A 26000-nucleotide genomic window follows, 5' to 3' on the forward strand; every position below is an offset into this window, starting at 1 on the left:
AAAGGTACTAAAAGAGAAATCGTTGCTTATGTTTCTAGAAAATTAACACCTACAGAACAAAGGTATGCACAGATTGAAAAGGAAGCTTTAGCTTTAACGTGGGCTATGGAAAAAAATTCAGAATATGTTTCAGGTCTAAAACTGAATTTGGAAACTGATCATAAACCATTAATTCAGATTTTAGGTTCTAAGAACATTGATGAATTGACTCCTCGATTCCAAAGATTTAGAATAAGGTTAATGAGGTATGACTATACAGTTAATTATGTACCAGGCCATGAACTTATATTAGCAGATTTTCTGTCCAGAAATCCTATTGATAGCTGGGAGAGAGAGGAATTAGGTGAAGAAGTTCATGCTTGTGTAAATTTTGTTATTCAACACTGTCCTGTGAAAGATTATTACTTAGACAAAATTAAAGTGTCAAGTAAATGATAACATATGCAAGAAACGTAAGTACTATACTTTGAATGGTTGGCCTGAGAAAAGTAAAATTGCAGTTGAACTGTTACCTTACTATCAATATAAATTAAGATTTCTCAATAATATATTGTTAAAAGGTTCTCGTATTGTAATACCAGGTTTGCTACAACAAGAGGTTTTAAAATTCATACACCAAGGTCATCAGGGTATAACGAAATGTAGATGTCGAGCACAGATGTGAGTATGGTGGATAGGGCTTAGTTCACAACTTGATGCTTTAGTGGAAAACTGCTCTCAATGTATTGAAATGAGAGGTAACTGTAAAGAACCATTTTTAATGGAAAGTTTACCTGATGGACCATGGCAACAGGTGAGAGTAGATTTGTTTAAATGTAAAGGTGTATGGTACCTTATTGCCACAGATTACTATTCAAAGTTTTTTGAGATATTTGCGTTGAAACAAATGGCTGAAGATGTGATAATCACAAAAATGAAGCAAATATTTGCTAGATATGGTATTTGTAATGTAATTAGATCTGATAATGGACCGCAGTTTCAGTACAAATTCCGTTGTTTTGCTAAGTAGTATAACTTTATTCACCAGACAGGTTCGCCATATCATAGTCAGTCTCAAGGACAAGTAGAAGCTACTGTTAAAATTTCTAAACATTTGTTAATAAAGAATATAAGTTAGAAGCTGAAAGTTCGGTGTATATGCATCCTCGAAGGATATGCAGGATGGATGAAGGATTACGTAGGTTAAGATATTATTTGTTCTTTTGTTAATGGGTATGATGGTTATGGATAAAATAGTTAAATGTGCAATTTTCATGTTTTGGTTAAAAGATTACTGTTCTTCAATTTGAATTAAGAGCCAGAAACTTTGTTTAAAATGTTTTGTAATAAGATGTAACATTTATGTAGCATATGCAAACAAACACAGCTTCAATAAAGAAGGGGGATGTTGTGTAAGGTGCTGCCACCTAGGCAATCAAAGCTGCACTATGCCAGTGCCTGGGGCAGTACGTCCTCCGACCGGTATACCTCGCTTATCTCTTGCTCCGGCTAGCACGGCAAACACTACAAAATAAATTTGAAATTATGCTAGACAATTCAACCAAATCCATGAATGAACTAATTATACTAGGTGATATGAGTATTGATCTTCTGAAACGGGAATGCAACAGTCAAACTTACCTAGAAATATTAAAATTAAACAAATTAGAACAGCTAGTAAATGAACCCACAAGAATTACCGAAACTACAGAGTCTTTAATTGATCATGTTATAACCAATATTCCCAGAAACTGTGTAACTGTCAAAGTTGTTCACACCCTAATCTCCGATCATACTGCTCAAGTTGTACATTTAAATGGCAAAAACATGCCAACACTTTCAATGGAATATAGACAAAAAAACATGGAAAATATAGAATATCTTAAACTACTATTGAGCAATGAAACGTGGGAAGACATCTTCAATCTTACTGATACCAATGAAATATTTTGTTAGTAACTTCAATTATTACTTAAATTTAACATTCCCCAATATAACTAAGAAAGTAACCCCTAATTCTACTAAAATCCCACTCACTAATGATATAATACTTCTCAAAGAAAAAATGAATGATGAATATACTAAGTTCGTAACCCACAAAGATATCAAGTATCAAAATAAATATAAAGAATTAAGGAAATTATACAGAAAATCCATTAAGGAACATAATTCAAAGAAAATATGTAATGAAGTTGTGAATGCTACTAATAAACAAAAAACAGTTTGGAGTATTATAAATAAATGGCGAAAAGCAACCATAAAATATGAGGATAACATAAAAATTATAATTAATGATGAAGAAATAACTGAACCAGAACTAATATGCATCACATTCAACAAATATTTTGCCGATTTGCCTAATACAAATCACAATGTTGATAATGATACAACTCTGAATCCAACACATAAATATGTTATAAATAGTATACTTATATCTGAGTTAACAATAAAGCAAACTTGATGAAGTCATAAGAGGAATAAAAAATAAAGAGGACTTATGGTCCAGATGAATGGTCAAATGATTTAGTAAAGACCTGTTCACAATTTTTTGAGAAGCCATTGCTTCATGCAGTGAATTCCTCAATCAGAACTGGAATCTTTCCTAGAATATTGAAAACTAACAAAGTTGTACCTATTCATAAAAAGGGAAATAAAAATAATATTGAGAACAGACCTATTTCACTTCTACATTCTCAAAGATTCTTGAAACAATTATATCTAAAAATATACAAAATTTTTGCAACAAATTCAATGTATTAAATAAATGTCAGCATGGATTTCTCTCAGGTAAATCTATAAATACAGCTGTTGCTCAAATGATTAATTACTTATCTGAATCGTTGAAAAATCATGAAATTGTTAATGCAGTATTCCTTGACCTCTCTAAGGCATTTGATAGAGTAATCCATAAAATTCTGATGGACAAACTCTATAGCTATGGAATAAAAGGGATTCCACATTTATTAATACTGTTGGATCGAGAAATAAAAGACTCGCTGCTAATATCCTTTTGACTATATTCTCAAGAACATGTACAGAACACAGTAAAAAACATGACAATCTTCATACTTTTTCTGCGCGGGATGACAGTAATATAACACAGCATAGAACAAACAAAATACTGCACAGGCTATTGCCCGGAAAACAGAGTAAACAATATTGCCAGGTGCCAACTCACATAGTATCTAACATCCTCCCACCTGAGTTGGCATATCAAACAATAATAGTTTCTTGGGTAATTTTATCTCTCTCCCACTACGTGTGGTACAAGGTTTTGGTTTCAGTGGGAGGGAGAATGTCTTTCTGATGTTTCTTTTTGGTGTGTGGTTTAGGTAATGAACTCTTCATTGCTTCACCCTCCACTGCAGTCACCTCCAATGGATACAATCTCTGTACAGGACGAAGTAGTTCACCATGGCAAGTTTTCAGACGTACCAATCTTGTCACTTGATCCTTACCTGTAAGAATCTCAGTTACACAACCCAATGGCCAATTATATCTTTTCATATTGTCAAAACCAATCAATACAATATCTCCTACCCTGACAGACCCACATGCTCTGTGTATGGCTTTTTGCGTTAACTGTCCAAGATACTCATTCCTGAAACGATGCCTGATATCTTGTCTCAACTTCTGACAGTAACGGAGACGATTGTTGAGCATTGAAGAATCCACATGGTCACAATCAGGTACACCTGTCTCCCTGATTTCTTGTAAGAACATAGCAGGTGTTAGAGGAACTAATTCTGTCTCACTTTCATACATGTAGGTAAGTGGGCGTGAATTAATTATGGCTTCACAGTCACAGAGGATTGTTGTCATTTCTTCGTAGTACAAAACTGATTTCCCGAGTGTTCTTTTCAACAGACCCTTCAGGACACAAACCAATCTCTCCCAAAAACCACCCCACCAGGCTGCACTGGGTGGAATGAACTTCCACTGGATTCGCTGAGCTGTGGAATATTCTTCAACTTTCTTCCAATCGAGTGTCATAAATGTATTCTCAGTTCCTCTGAAATTGGTACCATTATCACTGTAGATTACAGAGGGTCTGCCTCTCCTTGACACGAATCTTCTAAAAGCCTGGATAAAAATCCCAGTTGATAGAGAAGTAACCAACTCTAAGTGAATGTGGCTCTATATACTGCACATGTAAAAAGGCATATCCATGCCTTTTTGCCATCTTTAAGATAAACAGGTCCTGCAAAGTCCACACCTGTTACTTCAAATACATTAGCATCTCTAACTCGATCAGCTGGCAATGGTGCTGGAAGAGCTTGGATTGGTTTGGCTGCGTGTCTCCTGCAAGTAACACATTTCGAGAGCACTGAACGTACAGCTCTTCTACCACGAAGGATCCAGAAGTTCTCTCTTAAAATACTTAGTAATATGTTTACACCTGCATGACATGCTTTCTTGTGCCAATACATTATCAGCAATTTAACGACTGGATGTTGTGCTGGAAGAACTATGGGAAGCCTGAAATTTTCAGTATCTTCTCTGGCAATAATTTTGGTTTTCAAACGAATAATCTTGTCCTTGCCCTCATATGTGCACAAAGAGGAAAGGGATTTGTCATCCTTTCCTCGGAATGCTTCTTGTTGTATTAGTTTTAATACTGCATTTTCTGCTTCCTGAAGTTCGCGAACACCAAGATCTCCAGATCTATGATTCTGCGAATTTCTACTATTATACAAAAATCTTTTGATCCATCCAATGAGTCTAATCACTTGGTTATAGTTAGAGAAATATCTGTAATACCATCTAGACTCAGCATCTTGAGCTTTCATACTAAGCATCGTTGATGATGGTAGCACATTCCTTCTTTCTCTGTCAACTTCCTCCTTGTTGATAAGAAACTCCATCGGTGGCCACTCACACAGATCCCCTTTCAACCAATGAGGTCCCTCCCACCATAAGGATCTCAACAACTGCCTTGCATCACAACCTCTTGAAGGAAAATCTGCTGGATTCATTTCACTGGGTACATATTTCCATGCACTGGGATCAGAAAGTTTTCTAATTTCTTTAACTCTGTTCTCAACAAATACTCCCCAAACTCCTTCTCGTCGAATCCAAGTCAGCACCGTAGAAGAATCAGTCCAAAAGATAATGGAGTTATCTTTTAAATTCAAATGTTCTCGAATCCTGGTTGCTAGCCTTGCTCCCACCATTGCGGCAAGCAATTCTAGCCGAGGAATTGTACTATTCTTTGGAGCCACTCGTGCCTTTGCCTCAATCAATTGTACGCTAACACCTCTCCTTGTGTCAACCCTCATGAAAACTGCTGATGCATATGCCACTTTGCTAGCATCAAAGAACACGTGAATGCTCATAGAGTTAAGTTCATTGGATTTATAATCCCAGCCCATGAAACTTCTGGGTATCCTTACCTCTTTCAACATCGGCAATTCTCGTACCCAGTTTAAAAACTGTGTTCTTATTTCTTCACCAACTTGCTCATCCCATCCGAGCCCCTCTGCCCAAGTCTGCTGAAGTAACAATTTTGGTAGAAGAGTCATGGGACAAGTAAAACCTATAGGATCAAATATACGGTGTGCTACAGATAATATCACACGTTTCGAAACTGTCTTGAGCTCAACATCTTCAATGTCCAAATTAACTGTAAATGTATCGGCTTGAGGATTCCACCTGAGTCCTAACACTGAAGTAGGGCTAATGTCCTCATCAACCCTTTGAGGGACTGAATACTCCCACACTCTAAGGTCAAAACCTGCTTCAGCCATAACTGCACGCGATTCTCTTACAAATTTATGGAGATTTTCGTGATTGTCTACACGGGTGGCACAATTGTCCACATAAAAGGAACCTCGTAATTTTAAAATAGTATCTTCTGTATAAGCTAAGTCTTCCTTCCCGAAATGACAACTCTGCAATGCTTGATCCAAATGATGTTCAATAACAGCACCCAACAGAAATGGACTGCTCGTAACACCAAACACTACACGAGTATGTCTGAATTCTTGAACCGTTCCAGTATTAATATCGTGCCACCAGAGAAATCTCAGGTAGTCTCTATCTTTAGGGTGTACAGCAATTTGTAAAAAAGCTCATTTAATATCTGCTGTAACTCCAATTTTTCCTTTCCGAAAATGTAGTAAAATATCAGCAATAAGAGCAATCAAGTTGGGTCCAGGTTCTAAACATTGGTTCAAAGACGGGTGTCCTTTTACTTTAGCAGAAGCGTCAAACATTGGTCTAATTTTTGTCGTGTTACTGCTCTCTTTCACTACATGTCGATGGGGTAAGTAATGGCCAAAATTCTCTGTTTCATCCTCTGGAACCACCTCAATGACTCCCTCGGACAACCATTCTTGTAGCACTTCATCGTAACTTTGCAACAGATGTTCTTGTTTCAACTTCTGTGTAGTTGACCAAAGTCGTTTCTCTGCTAGATCTTTATTGGTGGGGAGAGGCGAACAATCTTCCTTCCATGGTAACTGTACTTCATATCTTCCTTCAGCATTGAATGTCAGTGTCTGCAAAAATTGTTCTTTGACAGCCCGTGTGTGTTCTTCCGCAGACTTCTTGGCAATGGGATCCTTGATTCCTATGGTATCCAGTTCCCACAGATCAGCTACGGCTTCACCAACATATAAATTCGATACCAACAAAGCTGTATCTGATTTTCTGTTTTCACCTGGAACTTTACCCATAAGTGTCCATCCCAGCTGAGTTTCCACAGCCACTAAACCACACTTTAATTTCACAACATGGCCAGTCAGTAATTTACCACAAACATCCGCATCAATAAGAATTTCAACTGGACCTTTCATCTTACCAGTATCTGTTAACCTTATTTGACTTTTGTTCAGCTCATTTAACCAAACACCTGGTGTTACATAAGGAATCTCACCACATATTGTATCTTGATCAAGAACATCAAATGTGCACGAATATTCTCTCTCAATGCTACATAACTTAACATTATAAACATTATGATTACAAGGACTAGACATGGTACCACCAAATAGCGAATGTATCAAACTTTGTTTGCCAATGAAGTTATAACCCATATCTGTTACAAGAGATTTGCATATATACGATTTTTGTGAACCTGTGTCAATAAGAACTCTTACATTCTTGCTCTTATTGTAGTTACCTTTCAAATCTACTACCAATGTCTGCATGAATACATGCGGATTTTCAAGTTGGTTTATCAGTGTATTGTTTACCTCAGCATTTGATTCTTTGCCTTCAGAATAATGGTCAGAATCATTATCTTTGTCTGAAATATTAGGACACATCAATACAACATGCTTTTTCTTGCAAACAATACATTTCAAATTGGCCTTGCACTTCTTCGAAAAATGACCAAATTTTAAACATGCAAAACAATGCTTTTTATCTTTTAGAACCTTCTGTCTTTCAGAGAGAGACATTTTCTGGGCTTTTGTTTATTGAGTTTGAGTTTATTGAGCAATTTTCACACCGATAGTACCCCTGGGGGCATTGGTGCATGTACATTACAAAAGACATGTTGACATCGCACATATATATATCTATACATCAATTTGGCAATTTTTTTTAATAATAATATAACATAATATAATAGTAAAACACACAATGACAAATTAACATGTAAACATGTAAAAGTACATGTTATATAGTGTATACAATCTAAATTTATTTTATAAAGTTAGTTAATTCTTGAAATTCTTGAACTGAATATAATGTGTATTCCAATAACAATTTTTTCACTTTACTTTTAAAGATTGTGGTTCTCTCAAAATTTTTGTAACTTTTTGGTAATATATTGTATAACTGGATGCCTGAGTAAAAAGGTCCTGTTTGGAATGCAGTTAGCCGCACTTTGGGAATGTGGAAGTTATCTTTTTGTCTGGTATTGTAATCGTGAGTGTCTATGTTCCTTGGATAGTTCGATTTTGTTTCGTGTATGAAAGTAAGTGTTTCAAGTATGTACAGACTTGGAAGTGTTAATATACGTAATTTTTTGAAAAGCGGTTTACATGTATCAGTTTTATGTGCATTTGCCAAAATACGCAATGCTCTTTTTTGAATTTTAAAAATCCTCTGCGATTGAGCCGAGTTTCCCCAAAATTGGATACCGTACCTCAAAATACTTTCGAAGTTTGAGAAATAGATATTTAGCAAACATACTGTATTGAAACTATTTTTTAAGGTTCTTAATTGGTAACATACGGTGTTTAGCCTCTTGCATAAATGATCTATGTGAACTTTCCAGTTTAGACACTCGTCTATAAATATTCCAAGAAATTTTGTATTGTTAGTGGCTGTTATAACGGCATGCCCTACTGTGAAATTATATTGCTTAATAGAAGAGTTTTTGGCTCTAGATACACCAAATTTTATTATATTAGTTTTTTCGTTGTTCATAGAAAGTTTGTTTGCTGAAAACCAGCTTTGTAGTTCAGTAAGAGCTTCTTCCGTTTTTTGAATTAATGTTACATCGTTAACAGAATCTACCAAAGCCGTAGTATCATCAGCGAAAAGAGTAATTTGGGCGGTATCAACATTTGCTGGAAGGTCATTTATGAACAATAAAAACAACAGGGGTCCTAGTATCGATCCTTGGGGGATTCCAATAACCACATCTTTCAATTCGGAGTAATATGTTGTTTGCGTCCCATTATTGGATATGCTATTTATTGCAACGCTCTGTTTTCTATTCGATAAATAGGATTCTATTAATTTGTTTGATAGACCGCGGATTCCGTAGTATTTTAATTTCTCTAGTAGCAAGTGATGATTCACACAGTCAAACGCTTTTAATAAATCACAAAAAATTGCAACAACAGAATACGTTTTGTTTATGGCGGAAAGAATATTATCAATTACATCAAAAATGGCATTTTTTGTTGTTTTCGATTTCACAAACCCATTTTGTTGCTTTATGAGTATCTTTTTATCTTCTGCATACTTTATTATCCTATTATAGATTAATTTTTCGAAAATTTTTGAAAAAATTGACAATAAGGAAATTGGTCTGTAGTTTTCAATTTTTGTTTTATTTCCTTTCTTATACAAGGGTATTACTTTTGATATTTTTAGACAATCTGGGAAGCTGCCATTTTCCATACACTCGTTAATTAATTTAGCCAAGGGCTCCTTAATGTACGTGCAAACCTCTTTGATCACGTTAATCGGCATTGAATCTAGCCCTGTTGACTTTTTGTTTTTCATATTTCGAATTATGTTGGAAATTTCTTCGTCTGTAGTAGGGGTCATATAAAAAGAATGCGTGAAAGATCTTTTGACGTTATTTAACTTTTCTTTGTATGTGTCCGTTACGCTGATGTTACGTTGCAGGTTAAGTGCTACATTAACAAAATAATTATTAAAAGTATTAGCTATTTTTTGCGGATCTGTCTCTATTACATTACCTGTTTCTAATATGATATCTTGATTCGTGTTCGTTTTTTTACCTGTAATATGATTAACTATTTTCCATAGTTCTGCAGTTTTGTTTTCTGAATTATTCAACTTTTTATCAACATATAATTGTTTGCAATGTTTTAATGTTTTCTTGTAATTTTTGTTGAACTGTTTGTAATGATCTTTAAGGGTAGGGCTGTTTGCATATTTACTCTGTTTATGCAATGATCGCTTTAATTTGCTAAGATTTTTAATTTCCTTGGTTATCCATAGGCAATTGTTTTTGTTGTGAACTCGTGCTTTTTTTATGGGAAAACATTTATTAAAATGGTATCTTACAGTATCAAGAAATTTTTCGAATTTCTCGTTTACGTGTACAGCCATATTGTTTATAAAATCCCATGTTTCTGATTTAAGCGCTTTTCTGAATTTTGAAATGTTCTCATCATTGTTTGTGGGTCTGACAAATCTGAATTTTGCGCGTGGTTTATGATTTCGCTTCTCTTCTATTATGTTTACCTTAATAAGCTGAGAATCATGGTCAGAAAAACCTATGCAAGTTTCTACTGAATATTTATTAACGTTTATATTGGTAAAAATATTGTCTATTGTACTTTTTGTTTTTTTGGTGATTCTAGTTGGAGTTGTAATTGTATGAAACAGACCAAAAGAGTTCATTACATCCAGAAAACTATTTTTTTCTGCAGTGTCTTTAGCTACATCAATGTTAAAATCTCCACAAACAACAATATTCTTTTTGGAGCTTTTTGTTACGAGATTTAGTAATAATGTTAACTTATTTAAGAAGACATCCATGTTTCCACTAGACGTTCTATATATTGATATTATGCATAAGTTGTAAATAGCTATTTCAATTGCTGCGCATTCGAAGTCTTGTTCTACAGAGAACTCAACAGCTTGTTTTATTTCAACTACGTTACTTTTAAGTTCATTCTGAGTGAAAATTAAAGACCCGCCTCTTATTATATTTTGCCTACTGTAACTAGATGCAATACATAAATTATCAATATAATTAAACTTTGTTTCATCTTTCGCTAACCAGTGTTCAGTGCAACAAAAAATAGTAATTTCATTGTTGTTTTCTTTTTGTTCCTCGAAAAATATATCTATCTCTGACGCTTTTGATATCAAACCTTGAACGTTGCTATGAAATATGGTGATAGTTTCTAATGCTAGGTCACTGCTCGACGGATTCTTACCTCCCCTTTGACCCGATCTCCCACTCCACAGGACTCACTTGTTTCGGTTCCTCAGCTGCATCCTGGAATCCTCGCAGTTCGATAGCCGGGGGTGACGTGGGGTGGGGGTGGGGATAGCAGCAGACACTCGTGATTCACGTTCGACACTTATATTCTCATTCACAGATGCATTTCCAGGAATTTCCTGCGTTGCCATATTTCTTTCAACGGAACGCGATCTTGCATATTCTTCGCACTGTTGCAAGGAATAACGCACACCGTTAACAACGAGATGATCGTAACGAAGGAACGCACTGTCACCGCACTTCCTGGCTTCTTCGAGATGAGGTTTTAGCTCGTTTCTAATCTGACGCACACGATCAGAGTAATGCTCCGAAACCGCTACACCGCACTGTTTGAAACTTTTAGATTTCATCAGTATTTTCGTCCTGTCTTTGAACGAGAGAAACTTGGCTACAATCGGACGGCAGCCTCTTCTTGAGCCAAAGCGATGGACCCTCTCAAACGAATTTCCTCCTAGCGCGATGCCTGTATTCTTTTCTATCACTTGGCATAGTATTTCCTCAGTCCTCTCCCATGTTTCCCGTTCTTCCTCCTGGACGTTGTAAAAAACGAGGTTGTTCCTTTTAGATTGGGACTCAAGGTAGGATACTTGATCATTTAACCTGGCGTTCTCTTCCTTTAAGAAGTCCATTTCTTGCTTAATGGCCTTCACATCTTTCTTGAGAGACGACAGTTCTTCCCGGAAACACAGCACGTTCTTATTTATCTCGTTCACTTGGGACGATAACTGTTCCTGACCTTCCTTCAGCAACCTATACAGATTCTCGATTGTCATCTTCTCAGAGTCTGGGCCCGGGTTTTGCTCTATTCCTCCGATGATGAGCAGCATGCAGAGAACTCCAAAACACAAAACACATTGGGCAAGCCATTGCCCGTTACCAGCCCCGTTTCCTGTGATTTTCATCCATTTAGAAGAGTTGAAAAGTCCTATACGGGCTCTGTAGGATTCCACGCCTATCCCCTTTAAAGCAATCATATGAACTGTGCTTACCACCACAGAACACACAACTTTTCTCCCTACCACCACTGACACTCAACAAATCTGTCGCACTGGGGATAATAGGCTGATGCGGTGGAGAACACCTTTTCTTCCGAACTTTCACTGCTGCACCATCCAATTCAAACCCAGCTGCTGCAAGGTTGATTCGTTCTTCTCCTTCCACTTCAGCTCGCAGGAATGACATCAAGGACTGCATTCTTCCGGTCGGTGTTGTCTCATTATTTTCCTCAGCAGCAGACAATGTTCTTCTCTGCCACACACGCATCAAATCCTCTGGGAGACTGGACTCCACCAATGGAAACAGCATTGCTGCATATTTGTCGCTGGTAACACCCATCGATTCTAATACTCGAAGTTGGGACTCGAGTGTGTCATACAAAGTGCTCAAACAATTTTTTCTTGACGGTTCAACACCTTTTGTAACACCAATTTTAGCAGTTCACGCACGTACACTTCCACGAGCATATCATCGCGACCAAAACGTGATTTCATGGACTGCACAACTTTCGGGTAATTTTCTTTTGTTGGTGGAAAACTGTTTACAAGCTGGTACGCACGAGAACCTTCAATTGTCGCTTGTATCAAATACTGAAACTTGTCCTCTGCAGGAATTGTATCATCTTCATCGATCTTCTTGAATTGTCCCCAAAAATGTAACCACTCTTTCAAGTCCCCTCCAAACTTCTTCAGTTCGATTTTAGGTAACTTGAATCTTCGATTCTTTACTTCCGAAAACGACTCGCCTTGACAGCAGTTTCCTTCCGGCAACTTCAAAAAGTTCAACACTTCAATACGTCGCTTGTTGAACAAACACTGATAATCATCCGACACTGACTGTTCTTTCCCTAACTCATTTTCACTAGCATCCGATTCCAACATCAAATCAAAAACAGTTATGTCAGCCGTATGCAGATCACTTGCCTTATTTTCAAGCAACTGGATATTTGCATGAATAACATTCCTGTCCGGAGTTTGCATTGCTAACTCATTTGCAATCTTCTCCGAAACACGTGTAAAAGCTGCCCTAGCCACTGCATGGCTTTTCTTGAGACGATCAATGTCCGTTGACATTTTTCCGATATTTGCACTTACTTCTTCTTCGGTCCAACACAGAAAGAAAAGACAGGTCCTGTCACGGTCGCCAATAAATGTTGGATCGAGAAATAAAAGACTCGCTGCTAATATCCTTTTGACTATATTCTCAAGAACATGTACAGAACACAGTAAAAAACATGACAATCTTCATACTTTTTCTGCGCGGGATGACAGTAATATAACACAGCATAGAACAAACAAAATACTGCACAGGCTATTGCCCAGAAAACAGAGTAAACAATATTGCCAGGTGCCAACTCACATAGTATCTAACAAATACAAACATATCTACAGGAAAGAATGCAATATACACAAATACCTTTTAACATATACGTGGAACTCTCACTGATCACCTCTAACACGAGAAATATTATTAGTGGTGTTCCTCAGGGATCAATTTTAGGACCACTGCTATTTATCTTATACATTAATGACATCTCTGAATATCAAGATATGAGAGTAATTACTTATGCAGATGATACAACAGTTTTGATTAATGACAAAGATATTGCCAATCTTGAAATTAATACTTTTGTAAAAATTAACCAAATAATTCAATATCTAAACCTAAATAAACTAACTATTAACAATAATAAAACTAAATTTATGACCTTTAATCCAAGTAAAATCAACAAAAATGTCCCACAAACTTCCTTAATTGATAATATAGAAATAGAAGGAGAATATTCTACCAAATTATTGGGTGTTATCGTAGACAATGATTTAACATGGGACAAGCAGATTGACAATATATGTACTAAACTAGCCACAAATCTTTATTTTTTGAAACAGCTATAGTAGTTTTCACGTTCAGAAGACACAATGGGCTCTTATGGACAATGCTTTTCTTATGAGAAATACGAGCGCGCTGTTGTGAAATTTCTCGATTTACAAATTTAGCTTACGTAAAATCGGTACCTGCAGTTTTGCAGGAAATTTTGTAGAGAATACGATGGTGAGCACAAAAAAGTGGTAACTTGTTTACATATTTTTAGATAAATTAAAAACGCAAATTTTCTGTGAAAACAAAATTTTTACATTATTTTCATTCCTAACGTTGAAACATGCCGTAAAATTGAAGCATTCATTATGAAAAAAATTGACATGGTTTTCTAATTGTCATAGGTGATGGTGGTGCTCAGAATTTATCAATACTTTAAAGCATATTCGCATTAAAAAATATTCAAATAAAATATGTGGAGATTTTTTATATTCGTGCAGTACAAAATGTCGTCGCTGGCCATTTTTTGTTCTGTATTTCCAAGTAAAAACTTCCAGCGACAAAGTTGTGAAGAAAATAATGAAATTATTTTTTATAACCACTCAAAGGTTCCCAGAAATATTACTTCCATGCATTTGGAGTTTCTTTTTAACCCGAACCGCGCGCGAAGTAAGGGGACGTTGTCTGGCCATCTTGAGCTGACACACCGCAGCATTCCGGCTAATCACCACCAAGTTTTCGAGTTATTTTATTTCCATTCAGTAAAAATATTATCTTCATGCAGTTTGTTATAATACAATTGAAATTACTTAAATTTAATAATTGACAATTATTTCCAATGCTGCTGTTGTGAGCAACATTAGTGCTGTCGCAAATACACGTTGTTTTTGTTTACATTACTGTCGACATTAATACTGAAATGAAGATCACCTTTCAGTTTCCAACGTACACATAAATTCATAGACAATAATGAATTTATATATATATATATATATAACACATTACCATATCTCAATGTTATTCTATGAAATAATTACAGAGAAAGGCGAATGAATATTAAATGTTCCTGTGTATTAAATTAAATCTAATGGGAAAATGACATGCTAATGAACTGTAATGTTCACAGTATAATATTAATATTAATAATTACATATAATTATCATTATATATATAAAATATGTAACACCTACATTGTGAAGGTGTTACATCATTTCCCGGCGACATGAGGTAGCGCTGTATTGGCAACACTGTACGGTTTCTCCATAAGCGCCGTTGTGTCTTCTGAACGTGAAAACGACTTTAGCACATTATAACGTAACTGAAATCAATAAAACTATCTATTATGGACTTATTTACCCTCATATTGAATATGGTATTGTAGCTTTGGGGAGAGCTTTTCATATTAAAATCTCCAGAATAGTGAGACTTCAAAAAAGGGCATTGACAATTATGTTTAAATTAGGTTATAAAACTTCCTGTAATAAAACTTTTAAAGAGCAACGAATAATGACTGTTTTCTCTCTATACATATACAAAGTCATCTTATTTGTTTTAAATACTGGTCAAATGACCAAAAATTACCAAATACATGACCATAACACTAGAAGCAAAAATGACTACCACCTAAAACAAAAGAGACTGCAGTTATCAAAAAACACACCACTGAATCCTGGAATATGGTACTATAATAATCTCCCAAACAATATTAAAATACTCACACCCCAAATTAAACAGACAAAAGCTATAAAAGACTATTTGCTAAACAAAGCACTGTATAGTCTAACTCAATTTTTAGAAAATTCCGGTCTAGAATTTAACTAATGATACCTCTAATTTTATCATATGTAATTACACCATATTTACTCATTTTATATACTTTATTTTGTACTAGTTGTAACATATATGCCCTCAGTAATACCTCCTTTTGTGTATGATAATTTTTATGTAACTTTTTTAGGATGTCATTCTTAACAATCATGTATTTTAAACTATTTGTAGAAAAACTCTCAATAATACACATGTAATCCTTGACGTTTTCCATACCTATGTATTGCATGTTTACGGAAATAAATTATTATTATTATTTCCTTTCGTATGAGCTTCACATCATCTGTACATATATTTTGTTTCCTTTTTTTCTTTCTTGGAGCCTAATGGTCCGGACCCTGTGGCCGAGTGGTTAGCACATCGCACCGCGACGCCAAGGGTCCCGGGTTCGAATCCCGCTCGGGTTTGGTTGTTTGTGAATGTCCATTCAACAATTTAATCATTTCATCACTTATCCCCATCTTCGCAAATTAGCCAAGAGGCACAAAACGCGAAGTAAAATAAACTAAATCAATCAATCTTGGAGCCTAATAAACACCATTAAATGATTACAAGATTAATGTATTTTCAAGAAAAGCATTTCTGAAAATTTATTCTATAAATTATTTATTTAAAGTGATTTAAATCAACCTGACTTAATCAATCCACCTTGCCTTGTAATCAGAGGGCCCCAAGTTCGTTACCTGGCAAAGGCACTAGTGATTCAGGTCCAGTCTTGATTAGCATATCTGTGCATAAAGTGGACTAAAAACAAAAACTAGGGAAGACTCCTAGTTGGGAGGATGGATCCTTCTGCTCCTCCATTCCCCACCCTGCTCATCATTCTCACAATTAGACAAAAGTGGCACAAAGCAACTCTAGATAACATAATAACAAAATAAACCATTCATTGTCATGGTTAGCAAAAGTGATATAAAAGTAGAAGAAATACATGCATTTGGAAACAGTATATTCACTAAAGAAAATTATCGTTTCTACAGAAAAGTCAATAACTCATACATACTTTTTACAATATCACAAAATATATTGAGGAAACTGATGTGTAAACCGTCCTCCTCCGTAGTCGAGCGGGTTAAGGCGTTCACTCGTCTTGAGATCGTTCGCTGCGGGACGGCGTAGGTTCGAATCCGGCTCTGGTCGGAATTTATTCGGCCTGCGTATAGGGCCGGTGGCAACCCACCATCGTGAGGAAATTGGGGAGCTCCGAGTGAGTGAGCGTAATCCGGTCGAGAAGACCTACTATAACGGCTGGGGATACGTCGGGCTGACCCCCCGACTATTTCAATACTGGTTGAAGATCTCCACGCTTAGAGGTGACGAAGGAAAGCGTGGGAGGGAGATCGGCAGTCGGTAGGTATGCCTAGGCCCTTCATGGGCTGTTGCGCAACGGATGTGTAAACCAAAGTGTTCTGAACGTATTGGAATTTTAAAATTTGTGAACAAATATTATGACGAAAATAATAGTAATTCCAGAAAGTGAATGTCTATCATTCTTGTAACAATAATTTATTGCTGGTGAGATCCTATGTACTAACAGGGTCATTCCATGCCAAATGAACCAATTTTAAAATAATTGGTTGCATGACCATTTTAGGAAAAAATCATTTTTTGTACATACGTTTGTACATGTTTCTAGAGATCAAAACCAGTGTTCAAAATAAATTATTGTCTTTAGTTCTCCTGGAGTAGCCATTTTTACAACATGGCGCATGGCTTTCTTTGCTCATTTAGCACTTTTCAAAAACCTTAATATCTCAAAAACCATTAGAGCTAGAGACTTGAAACAAAATCCCGATTTTTTTCAATGAAGGGGTTTAGTCTAAGGCTCGATTTCTTTTTCATGTGTAGACCTGCCTGCAGGGTGTCTGTAAATAAAATATCAGTGCTTAGAAATTCAACCCTTATTTGCAGCATGGGCTCAAACATGGCCATTCATTGAATTTTGACCTTTTTCTGGGTTAAATATCTCGGATGGGTCCTCTTTTAAAATTCTGAAATTTGGCATAAAGGAAGCCCTGCATGAACCTAACTCACAGTAAAAATTTCGACTTTTAGATTCAACTTTTTTTGGTCAATATGAGGCCAAATTTCTGACATTGCAAAGTAAGGTTAAACTACATTCCATACTTACAATAATGAAGTCTTGTCTTTTTCATTTAAATTTCGGTTAAATAAAGCCTCAGAAAATATAGTAACATAAGGTTTAAATACTTGACTTACCAGAAATTGAAATTACAAGGTATGACAATTGGAAATCTGTGAAATCTCATTGCAAAAGGTTTGATTTATTAGGTACCAATGACCAGTTTGTATTGTCAGCTCCAAAACTGAGCTTCCCCCCACATTTTTTAAATGTAGCAGTACATGCAGCTTAAGATAGGCAGTGGCATGCCTAGGAGTTTCGAAAGGGAGGGGATGGAGGGTACATAAACTTTTTTAAGAATAAAGCCCTGTTTTTCCTTTGACGTAATTGTTTATGGAATACTAGGCTAAAGGTATTGGGTTACGACCCACAACCAACCCCTCCTTGGGCACTCCATTGAAAGTAGGCTATTTATTTTGGAGGGTCAAAGCTGGTAGAATATATACCGGGTGGTCCATTTATAATGATAGTACGGAATATCGCATGCAGAATGCATCCAATCGAAAAATTGCACAGAATGAAAGTTTGATACTATTGAGGGGGTAAGTCAATGCCGCAAAAATTTCATCCTGAAATTTCAAATAGTACACCCCATTCGTTTTACATATTTGGATTCCGTGTTGAAAAAGAAGTATTTTTTGTTCGAAAAATTTTGTAAAAAAATTGCAAACTTCGAACAATTATAAATATTTGGTAGTTTCAGATTCATTTTGTTCCCTTTATGTAATAACAGTTTTGGTTTCCATTGAGAACATTGCATAAACGAATTTTATTTAAAAAATGTGTGCAAAGAATTCGGCAAAAGAAAATTGTTTGCAATTTATGTTTTTGTGGAACAATAAATAATATTAATTTGTTCCAACTCTTTGGTTTCAAGGAACAATTTCATATAAACAACAAAATTAAGTATGTTACTACAAATTAGTTATCATTTGAGGTACACAAATAAATGTTTAAAGGAGCAAATGTTCAAAATGATGACCGTTCTCTTCAATGCATTTCAAAACACGGTGTCTGAAGCTCCACACTGTTCGTCCCAAAATGTCAGGAGTGATAGAGGCACAAGCATCAATAATTCGTTGCCGCATGTTTTCTGGCGTTGTTGGAACAATTGTTTGAAGACAGGGTTTTGTAGAGACACCCAAGGTCATCCTGTTCTTCTGCGGAAAGATGTGCAGGCAGCATTCCAGTTTGCTTGCCATACATAATTTATGCGTAAGCTTTCGTGCAGGTTGCATTAAGGTTGTGGCTGTGTGCATGTTTCTGTGGGCAGTCAAGGTGAACCAGAAAATCAAGAAACCTGCCAGTTGTGAAGTAAGTGATGATGTGTATGACACGTCGTTCCCCTTTGTACAAATTTGACTGTTTTGTTTTCTTAATGACCTTTCAGTTCGTTCCAATTCTTATTGTTATTAATCTTAGTCTCTGTGATGTACGTAGATTTCTTTAATGACTAACCTTAATGTACATTTCTTGTATGTTCGGTTACCAAGGAAATTACGATGGTGTTTTTTTTCGTTTCAGGAGGTTCGGGCATGAAGATTGGATCATTTTATTCACTGTGCGTTGTGGCATTGCTTCTGCTTTGCGTGCATTCATGTGAGAGACATGGATTTTTAATAATTGTGGACTTGAAAGTTATTTGTTATTAGAAGTGAAAGGTTCAGGATTCGATAAATACATACGTGATAGGTTTTGAACGCGAAAAGCGTAAGAAAGTGTGACTATCGAGTGCTACGATTGTGTTGTGACAGACATTATTCTAGTTGTTTCAAAAGGATACCGGGAAACAATTAGATCGTCCCAACATGGAAGAAAGTAGTAATGAACTTAACGCAGCAAATGCTATGTTAGCTTTGGCTGACGGAACGGAAAACCAGAATGACTGGGCAGATAAAAATGATCGAGAAGAAGTTGACATGACGGATCACAAAAGCAAACGTGTTCCCAAAAGGCAAAGAGAGGAAAACAATGAAGTAGGCCAGGGAAAAGTAGCTAAATCACCCACATCTGCTATACCTAACTTTAATTATTCTAGAGATCATTCGGGACCATATATTGTTTTATTAGAAGGAGTGGATAAAAATATTGGCAAACTAAATGGGGGAAGTTTGGGCAATTTTTTCGTAAAAACGAAATCCCAGTTGATCTAGTAGAGCAATGTGGACGAAATCGGGTGAGAGTCACATTTGCTAGTGCACAAGCAGCCAACACGTTCGTTAATGACCGAACACTACACACACAACTAGCCGTACTGGCCCGCGTACCCCAATCGTTAGTTCAAAGAGAGGGTTTAATTTTTGGCGTGGCCATAGACTTAACAGAAACAGATATTCTGGAAGGAATTGATGCTGGTCCCATACAGGCAATAAGTGCCAAACGACAACAAAAGAAAATTTGGAACTCCGATGCGAATTTCACACTCAGAGATTCCACTGTAGTGTGTGTCACTTTTCGCGGAAACTGACTTCCAGAGAAAATTATATTAAATCTCGAAATCAAGGACGTACAACCTCGTATTAGACCTGTCTTGCAGTGCAAATGCTGTTACAGACTGTCTCATGGTGCAAATCAGTGCAAATCGAAAGCAAATTGCCCACAATGTGGATCCCCAAAGCATGGGGAATCTTGCAACAAACCACCCCAATGCATAAATTGCAAAGAACAACACAATGCTCTAGATAAGAATTGTCCAGCTAGGAGGGAAGCTAATGCCATACATACTCGTATGGCAATAGAAAATATTTCTTACTTTTGAGGCTAGCCACAAAATACGGGGTACATATGTAGCCCCTCTCACAAAGGCAGAGGTATTACGATCACTACACGATCCACATACATACCCAACCTTACCTACCCTGGAAGTAGGTACCTCTTTTGGGGGACCACCGGCCTCTACAAGAAGAAACACTTATTCCAACATCGTGAGACAAGAACCTCCTACAAATAATAAAGCTAACTCTACCCAGGACTGTACACCTCTGGTGACCCCTACATGTGGAAGAAGACGTAAGATGAAAAATAATAAGAAAACTTCTGACACCTCGGACTCTTCTTCCAGTGCCTCAGATGATATTTTCCATCCCTCACCCTCAATAGGATCCCGAGCCTTTCCTCCGCCTCGTAGTACAGGAGCTGGTGCACTTGGGAGAATTCCACCCAAGAGTACACCAGAAAGTATCACGATTCGTACGGACGAGAAAGTTCGAGGTCAACAAGGCCTAACAGAGACTCGTTCCGATAACACTTTACCCCCTATGCGGACATATGGTGCCAGAGACACATTATCTCCCGAACAGCGATCAATATATCGCTCTCTACTTGATCTTATTCCGGATCTATGGGCCTCTGTAGTTAATATACCAGAAATACATGAACAGGAGAAAATAATTAGAAGAATACAAGAACTTACGTCCCACCTCTTGTCTATTATGTCGGGTCGTTAATACGCCCCGATATCTTTCATATTTATCTCTATCACCTCCCCTCCCCTATCCTAAAAACATGTCCTAGCCTGTTACTCTACAATGGAACGTGCGCAGTCTATCGGCACGTAAATGCGAAATTCAAGATCTGTTGGCAGATTACCGTCCACAACTTATCTGTCTACAGGAGGTGAAAGGTACTCATCATGAGAAGTATCGGTTACCCCACTACATAATGTACGGCCCTCCCTTTGACCAAAATCAACGAGGAGTTGCTGTATATGTCCATGAAAATATACCCCATTCCGTAATTAACATTCCCTCCCAATAATAAAAAATTACCAAGGTGAAATAGCTGCCACCCGAATTAAATATGCTCATTATTTATTTACGCTTATATCTATGTACCTTCCACCACATCCTCTTTCTCAGAATATCCCACTCTCAGCCTTGAACGAACTTTTTACAATCATTCCGGGTCCATATTTGATAACAGGAGATTTTAATGCACATAATCACACTCTCGGACGGATAGGCTGGGAACCACAATAGAAAATTGGGTTACTGAAAATAACCTTATTATTCTGAATGATGGTTCCCCCACACATTATCCTCATAACGGATCCAGTCCGACGAGTATAGACCTCACTTTAGTATCACCACATATATTCAATAACATCAATTGGTTTAATGACATGCGATTCCATAAACTGGGAACATTTCCGCACTTCTTTCCTCCGTTTATATTATAGTGATGATTCGCCTTCAGTAAGGACCATTACATATACCCAATTCTTTTGAACGTTTTCCAAAACTCTATTGGTGGAACCCAACCTGTGCCGCAATTAAAAAAAAAGAAAGAAAATATTAGCAAAATTATATGCCAGATACCTGGCGAGAACTAAAGAATGCCCAGGCGATAGTGAAAAAAACATCTATCAATGCTAAACGTCAGGCATGGAAATCATATTGTCAGTCCCTTGACCTTAACGTGCCAATTAGTATGATTAGGTGGAAATTCAATTCTCTCCGACATCCCCATGTTTCCCATCCACGTCCAATTGATACTTCCTGGGAATCAGATTTTATGGATCTTCTCACCCCCCCCCCCCCCCCCCATCCGTTCCTATGGCTTCCCCCTTTCATGACCATGAACCTACCGAATTTACTGATGACTTCCCAGCTATTTCAGTTAAAGAACTAAAAAATAACCTTGATAAAATCAAATCCACGGCACCTGGCTACGATGGTATTACCTATGAAATTCTAAAGCACTTACCAGTTCAAGGGTTCGAAATTCTTGCTGCGATTTATAATTATGTATATCGCAGAGGAAAAATACCACGTGGCTGGACCCAACATATTGTGATACCTATTTTAAAACCAAACAAACCAACCATGCAAGCCTTTTCATATCGACCTATAGTTTTGATACCAGTTATGGCTAAACTATTCGAACGTACCCTCCAACATAGAATCGTTTGGACACTAGAAAAACGCTAATTTTTCCCATCCACACAATTAGGATTTCACATCGGTCTTGGTAGTCAGGATGCTATTGCTACACTCACTGTTGCTATCCAAAATAGCCAACTCCTGAGACAATTTTGCTTCAGCTTATTTGTAGACATCGCCAAAGCATATGACTCCGTTGACATTTCAATATTATGCAATCTTCTTGATTCAATAAACATTCACCCGATTGTGGCTAAAATAGCTTGGAATCTATATCAGGAACGTATTCTGGTCTTCTGGTTTCATAATGATGTGAAGGGCCCGAGACTGGTTCGGAGCGGAATACCACAGGGCTCCCCTCGGAGTCCCCTCCTCTTTAACATTTACACCAAATATATACATCAAATACCAAGGGCCACTCACATCATCATTCAATATGCTGACGATTTTTGTTTTTATCAAAGTACATCAGACACCACACAAGGAATTTTAGAATTGCGCAACCTGGTTCATACTCTACGTGTTCAATTATTATCTCGCGGTTTATCTTTTTCTGCCGAGAAATCAAAAATTATAATCTTTAACCCTTATACATCAAACCGACACCCTAACAATCTGACACATATACTACAGATTCCGGTAGTATCTTCCTGTACTTACCTGGGGGTTTCCTTTGATAGAAAATTAGATTGGAAAGTCCATATTAACAAACTGCTAGCAAAAGGAAAACAAATAATCAATCTTCTAAAAGGCTTTGCGAACACGAAATGGGGTGGACACCCCTCCATTATGACTTTGTTCTACAAAAATTGCTTTCGCTCTTTATTCGAGTATTCGGCACCCGTTTATGGTGGGACGATTGATACTTGGGCTGATAAAATAGACATTTTACAGAGACAGGCACTCTGTGTTTGTCTAGGATTAATGAAATCTAGTCCAAATATTAGTGTCTACAGCGAGAGCGCTGAACAGACCCTTTCATTTAGACGCCAGTATTCTACTACGAAATTTCTATTTAAAGTATGGGAAAGACACACCCATCCTTTCAATAAAGCATTTGCAATACAACGACAACTGGGTGAAACTTTACCCTTGGATAGATCATGTTCTAGATATTACTTTTTTTATTGTTACAACATAGATAGAGAAGCATACCACTTAGGTTACACTATACAAAATCCCTTGATTTACACTTTGAGGATTCCTACCGAGTCACCTGTCAATGTCAATTATGTTGATTTCGGTCGACATGAATATTATAAAGAAATTTTCCCAGACTATGACTTCATATACACTGACGGATCAAAAGATGACGAACATGTCGGCTGCGCATTCTACGCACCCTGCCAAAACATAGACAATTCTCCTTACCGCAAGACATCTCCATATTTTCGGCAGAATGTTATGCCATACACCAGGCATTGCTCTATGCCCGTGGAGCGGGATTTAAAAAAACTCTAATTCTAACTGATGCAATGAGTGTTTTATTTACACTCTATCATTGTGGAAAAGATGCATAACGCATGCCCATTCTCCCATCCCTGATCTTACAAACTACATTAAATCTCCGCCAAAATGATCAACGAGTGCAATTTACGTATGTAAAAGCTCATAGCAATCTTAATATATATCAGGATTTAGTGGACCAATATGCCAAAAAGGCGAAGAACACTCCTTTTCCTACTCCCTTTTGTTTATCCTATACTGATCTTCTACCCCGAGTTAAAATGAAACTTAATTCCCAATGGGAAGCTCGGGCACTTAATCAAATTGCAAATACGACCACTTATAAATGGTACGCAGAAAAAGTAGTCAGTCGACCCTGGTTTCATAAACTGAAACTTCCTCGTGAAGTGATAACTTTCACACTTCGCCTATGAACGGGACACGTTTGCACAAACGAACACCTAGCAAGACTGCATCAAAATCCCTCCCCTGCTTGTGATTGCGGAGAAAACAAACAAACGCCAGTTCATCTCTTCTTCCATTGCCCGTTAAGAAGCAAATACAGACACGCTCTTTTTAACAGTTTACACAGGGCCAAAATACCATTTCCCATATCCATACCATCCCTATTATCGTCTCCTTCACCACGTACGATGTGGATATTATATAGTTTTGCCAGACAGAATGGTATTCAATTTTGAAATTTGTGTGTATGTTCAAGCTTCTGATCAGTGCTAAAATACAGTGAAGTGTAATATTACAATATCTTTACGACCACAACGTACTATGACTTCGATTCAATGGTACTTCTGCTCACAAGTGTACTACATCGCAGACCTTTGACCAAAACTGCCATATACCCGGCGGTAAGGGTCACAAAGAAGAAGAAGAAGGCATCAAGATTGAAATAGTGGGGATTGTGAATTGTCATGTGCTGTTATTTATTTTGAATTACCTATGGATTTGAAGGGATAAGGCTTTGAATATTTCAAAGACGTTCAACACCATGCTTCCGTTATGTTAGTGAAAACGTGACTTTCTGTTTTATTAAATCTACGAAGGATCTGAGATGTGATTACCCGTACCATATTTGTGTTGGAGTGAAATAATGTAAATGTCTCTCCTGTATCTTGGCAGGGTACCAATGATTTAGTAGTATCACGTTTGTCAAATTGAGAAGTAGTTTGTAAAATGGTGTGTTTGTCAATACAAGTAAAAGTTGATATCATTCTGCTTTACGGTGAAGCACATCAAAATATTGAAGCTACACGAACTTTGTACAGCAATCGATTCGAGGAACGAGATACTCCAGGCATTGCAACCTTCTACCGCATAGTGAAACAATTCACGGAAACTGGCAGTATTCATCCAAAATCTAAGACCAGGAGGAAAACTGTTACAAATGAAGAGGCTGCAATTAATGTTTTAAGTGCTGTTGCTTACAATCCCCACATCAGCACAAGGCAACTATTCATAGGTTCCAGAATTTCTAAAACCAGTACTCTGCGAATTCTGAGAAGTTTCAAGTTCCATTCGTACCGTATGTCTTTGCACCAGGAACTTCATGGCGAAGACTTTCAAAATCGTTTAAATTTGTGCAATTGGGTGCTGCAACAGATGCAAATGAATGAACAATTCTTTTCATCAGTGTTATTCTCTGACGAATCGTCATTCACCAACCATCAACGAATTATTGACATTTTGGGACGAACACTGTGGAGCTTCAGACACCGTGTTTTGAAATTCATTGAAGAGAACGGTCATCATTTTGAACATTTGCTCCTTTAAACATTTATTTGTGTACCTCAAATGATAACTAATTTGTAGTAACATACTTAATTTTGTTGTTCATATGAAATTGTTCCTTGAAACCAAAGAGTTGGAACAAATTAATATTATTTATTGTTCCACAAAAACATAAATTGCAAACAATTTTCTTTTGCCGAATTCTTTGCACACATTTTTTTAAATAAAATTCGTTTATGCAATGTTCTCAATGGAAACCAAAACTGTTATTACATAAAGGGAACAAAATGAATCTGAAACTACCAAATGTTTATAATTGTTCGAAGTTTGCAATTTTTTTACAAAGTTTTTCGAACAAAAAATACTTTTTTTTTCAACACTGAATCCAAATATGTAAAACGAATGGGGGTGTTCCATTTGAAATTTCACGATGAAATTTTTGCGGCATTGACTTACCCACTCAATAGTATCAAACTTTTATTCTGTGCAATTTTTCGATTGG

At 36.8% G+C, this 26000-nt stretch overlaps 3 protein-coding genes and 1 long non-coding RNA gene across 4 annotated transcripts in view; 1 reads left to right on the forward strand and 3 right to left on the reverse strand.

Moving 5' to 3' along the window:
• LOC145982662 (uncharacterized) overlaps nt 1–26000 on the forward strand; it is a 277107-nt gene that overhangs the window by 88582 nt on the left and 162525 nt on the right. The gene's annotated exons all lie outside the window — the stretch shown is intronic.
• Nucleotides 3235–3972, reverse strand: LOC145982661 (uncharacterized). Its single transcript, XM_083116035.1, has one exon. It carries the CDS (start codon nt 3970–3972, stop codon nt 3235–3237), a length of 738 nt encoding a protein of 245 aa, XP_082972161.1.
• Nucleotides 4101–5726, reverse strand: LOC145982665 (uncharacterized). Its single transcript, XM_083116036.1, has one exon. The coding sequence runs from the start codon at nt 5724–5726 to the stop codon at nt 4101–4103; it is 1626 nt and encodes a 541-aa protein (XP_082972162.1).
• On the reverse strand, nt 6051–6776 carry LOC145982666 (uncharacterized). The gene has a single exon (XM_083116037.1). It carries the CDS (start codon nt 6774–6776, stop codon nt 6051–6053), a length of 726 nt encoding a protein of 241 aa, XP_082972163.1.

This window comes from Lepisma saccharinum, unplaced genomic scaffold (assembly GCF_977018435.1).
Source record: "Lepisma saccharinum unplaced genomic scaffold, izLepSacc3.1 HAP1_SCAFFOLD_296, whole genome shotgun sequence".
NCBI classification, from domain to species: domain Eukaryota; kingdom Metazoa; phylum Arthropoda; class Insecta; order Zygentoma; family Lepismatidae; genus Lepisma; species Lepisma saccharinum.

What these genes read in the sequence shown, in the direction of transcription:
- LOC145982665 (XM_083116036.1), bottom strand. Translation starts at nt 5,726, where the DNA reads ATGGCTGAAGCAGGTTTTGACCTTAGAGTGTGGGAGTATTCAGTCCCT.
- LOC145982661 (XM_083116035.1), bottom strand. Translation starts at nt 3,972, where the DNA reads ATGACACTCGATTGGAAGAAAGTTGAAGAATATTCCACAGCTCAGCGA.
- LOC145982666 (XM_083116037.1), bottom strand. Translation starts at nt 6,776, where the DNA reads ATGAAAGGTCCAGTTGAAATTCTTATTGATGCGGATGTTTGTGGTAAA.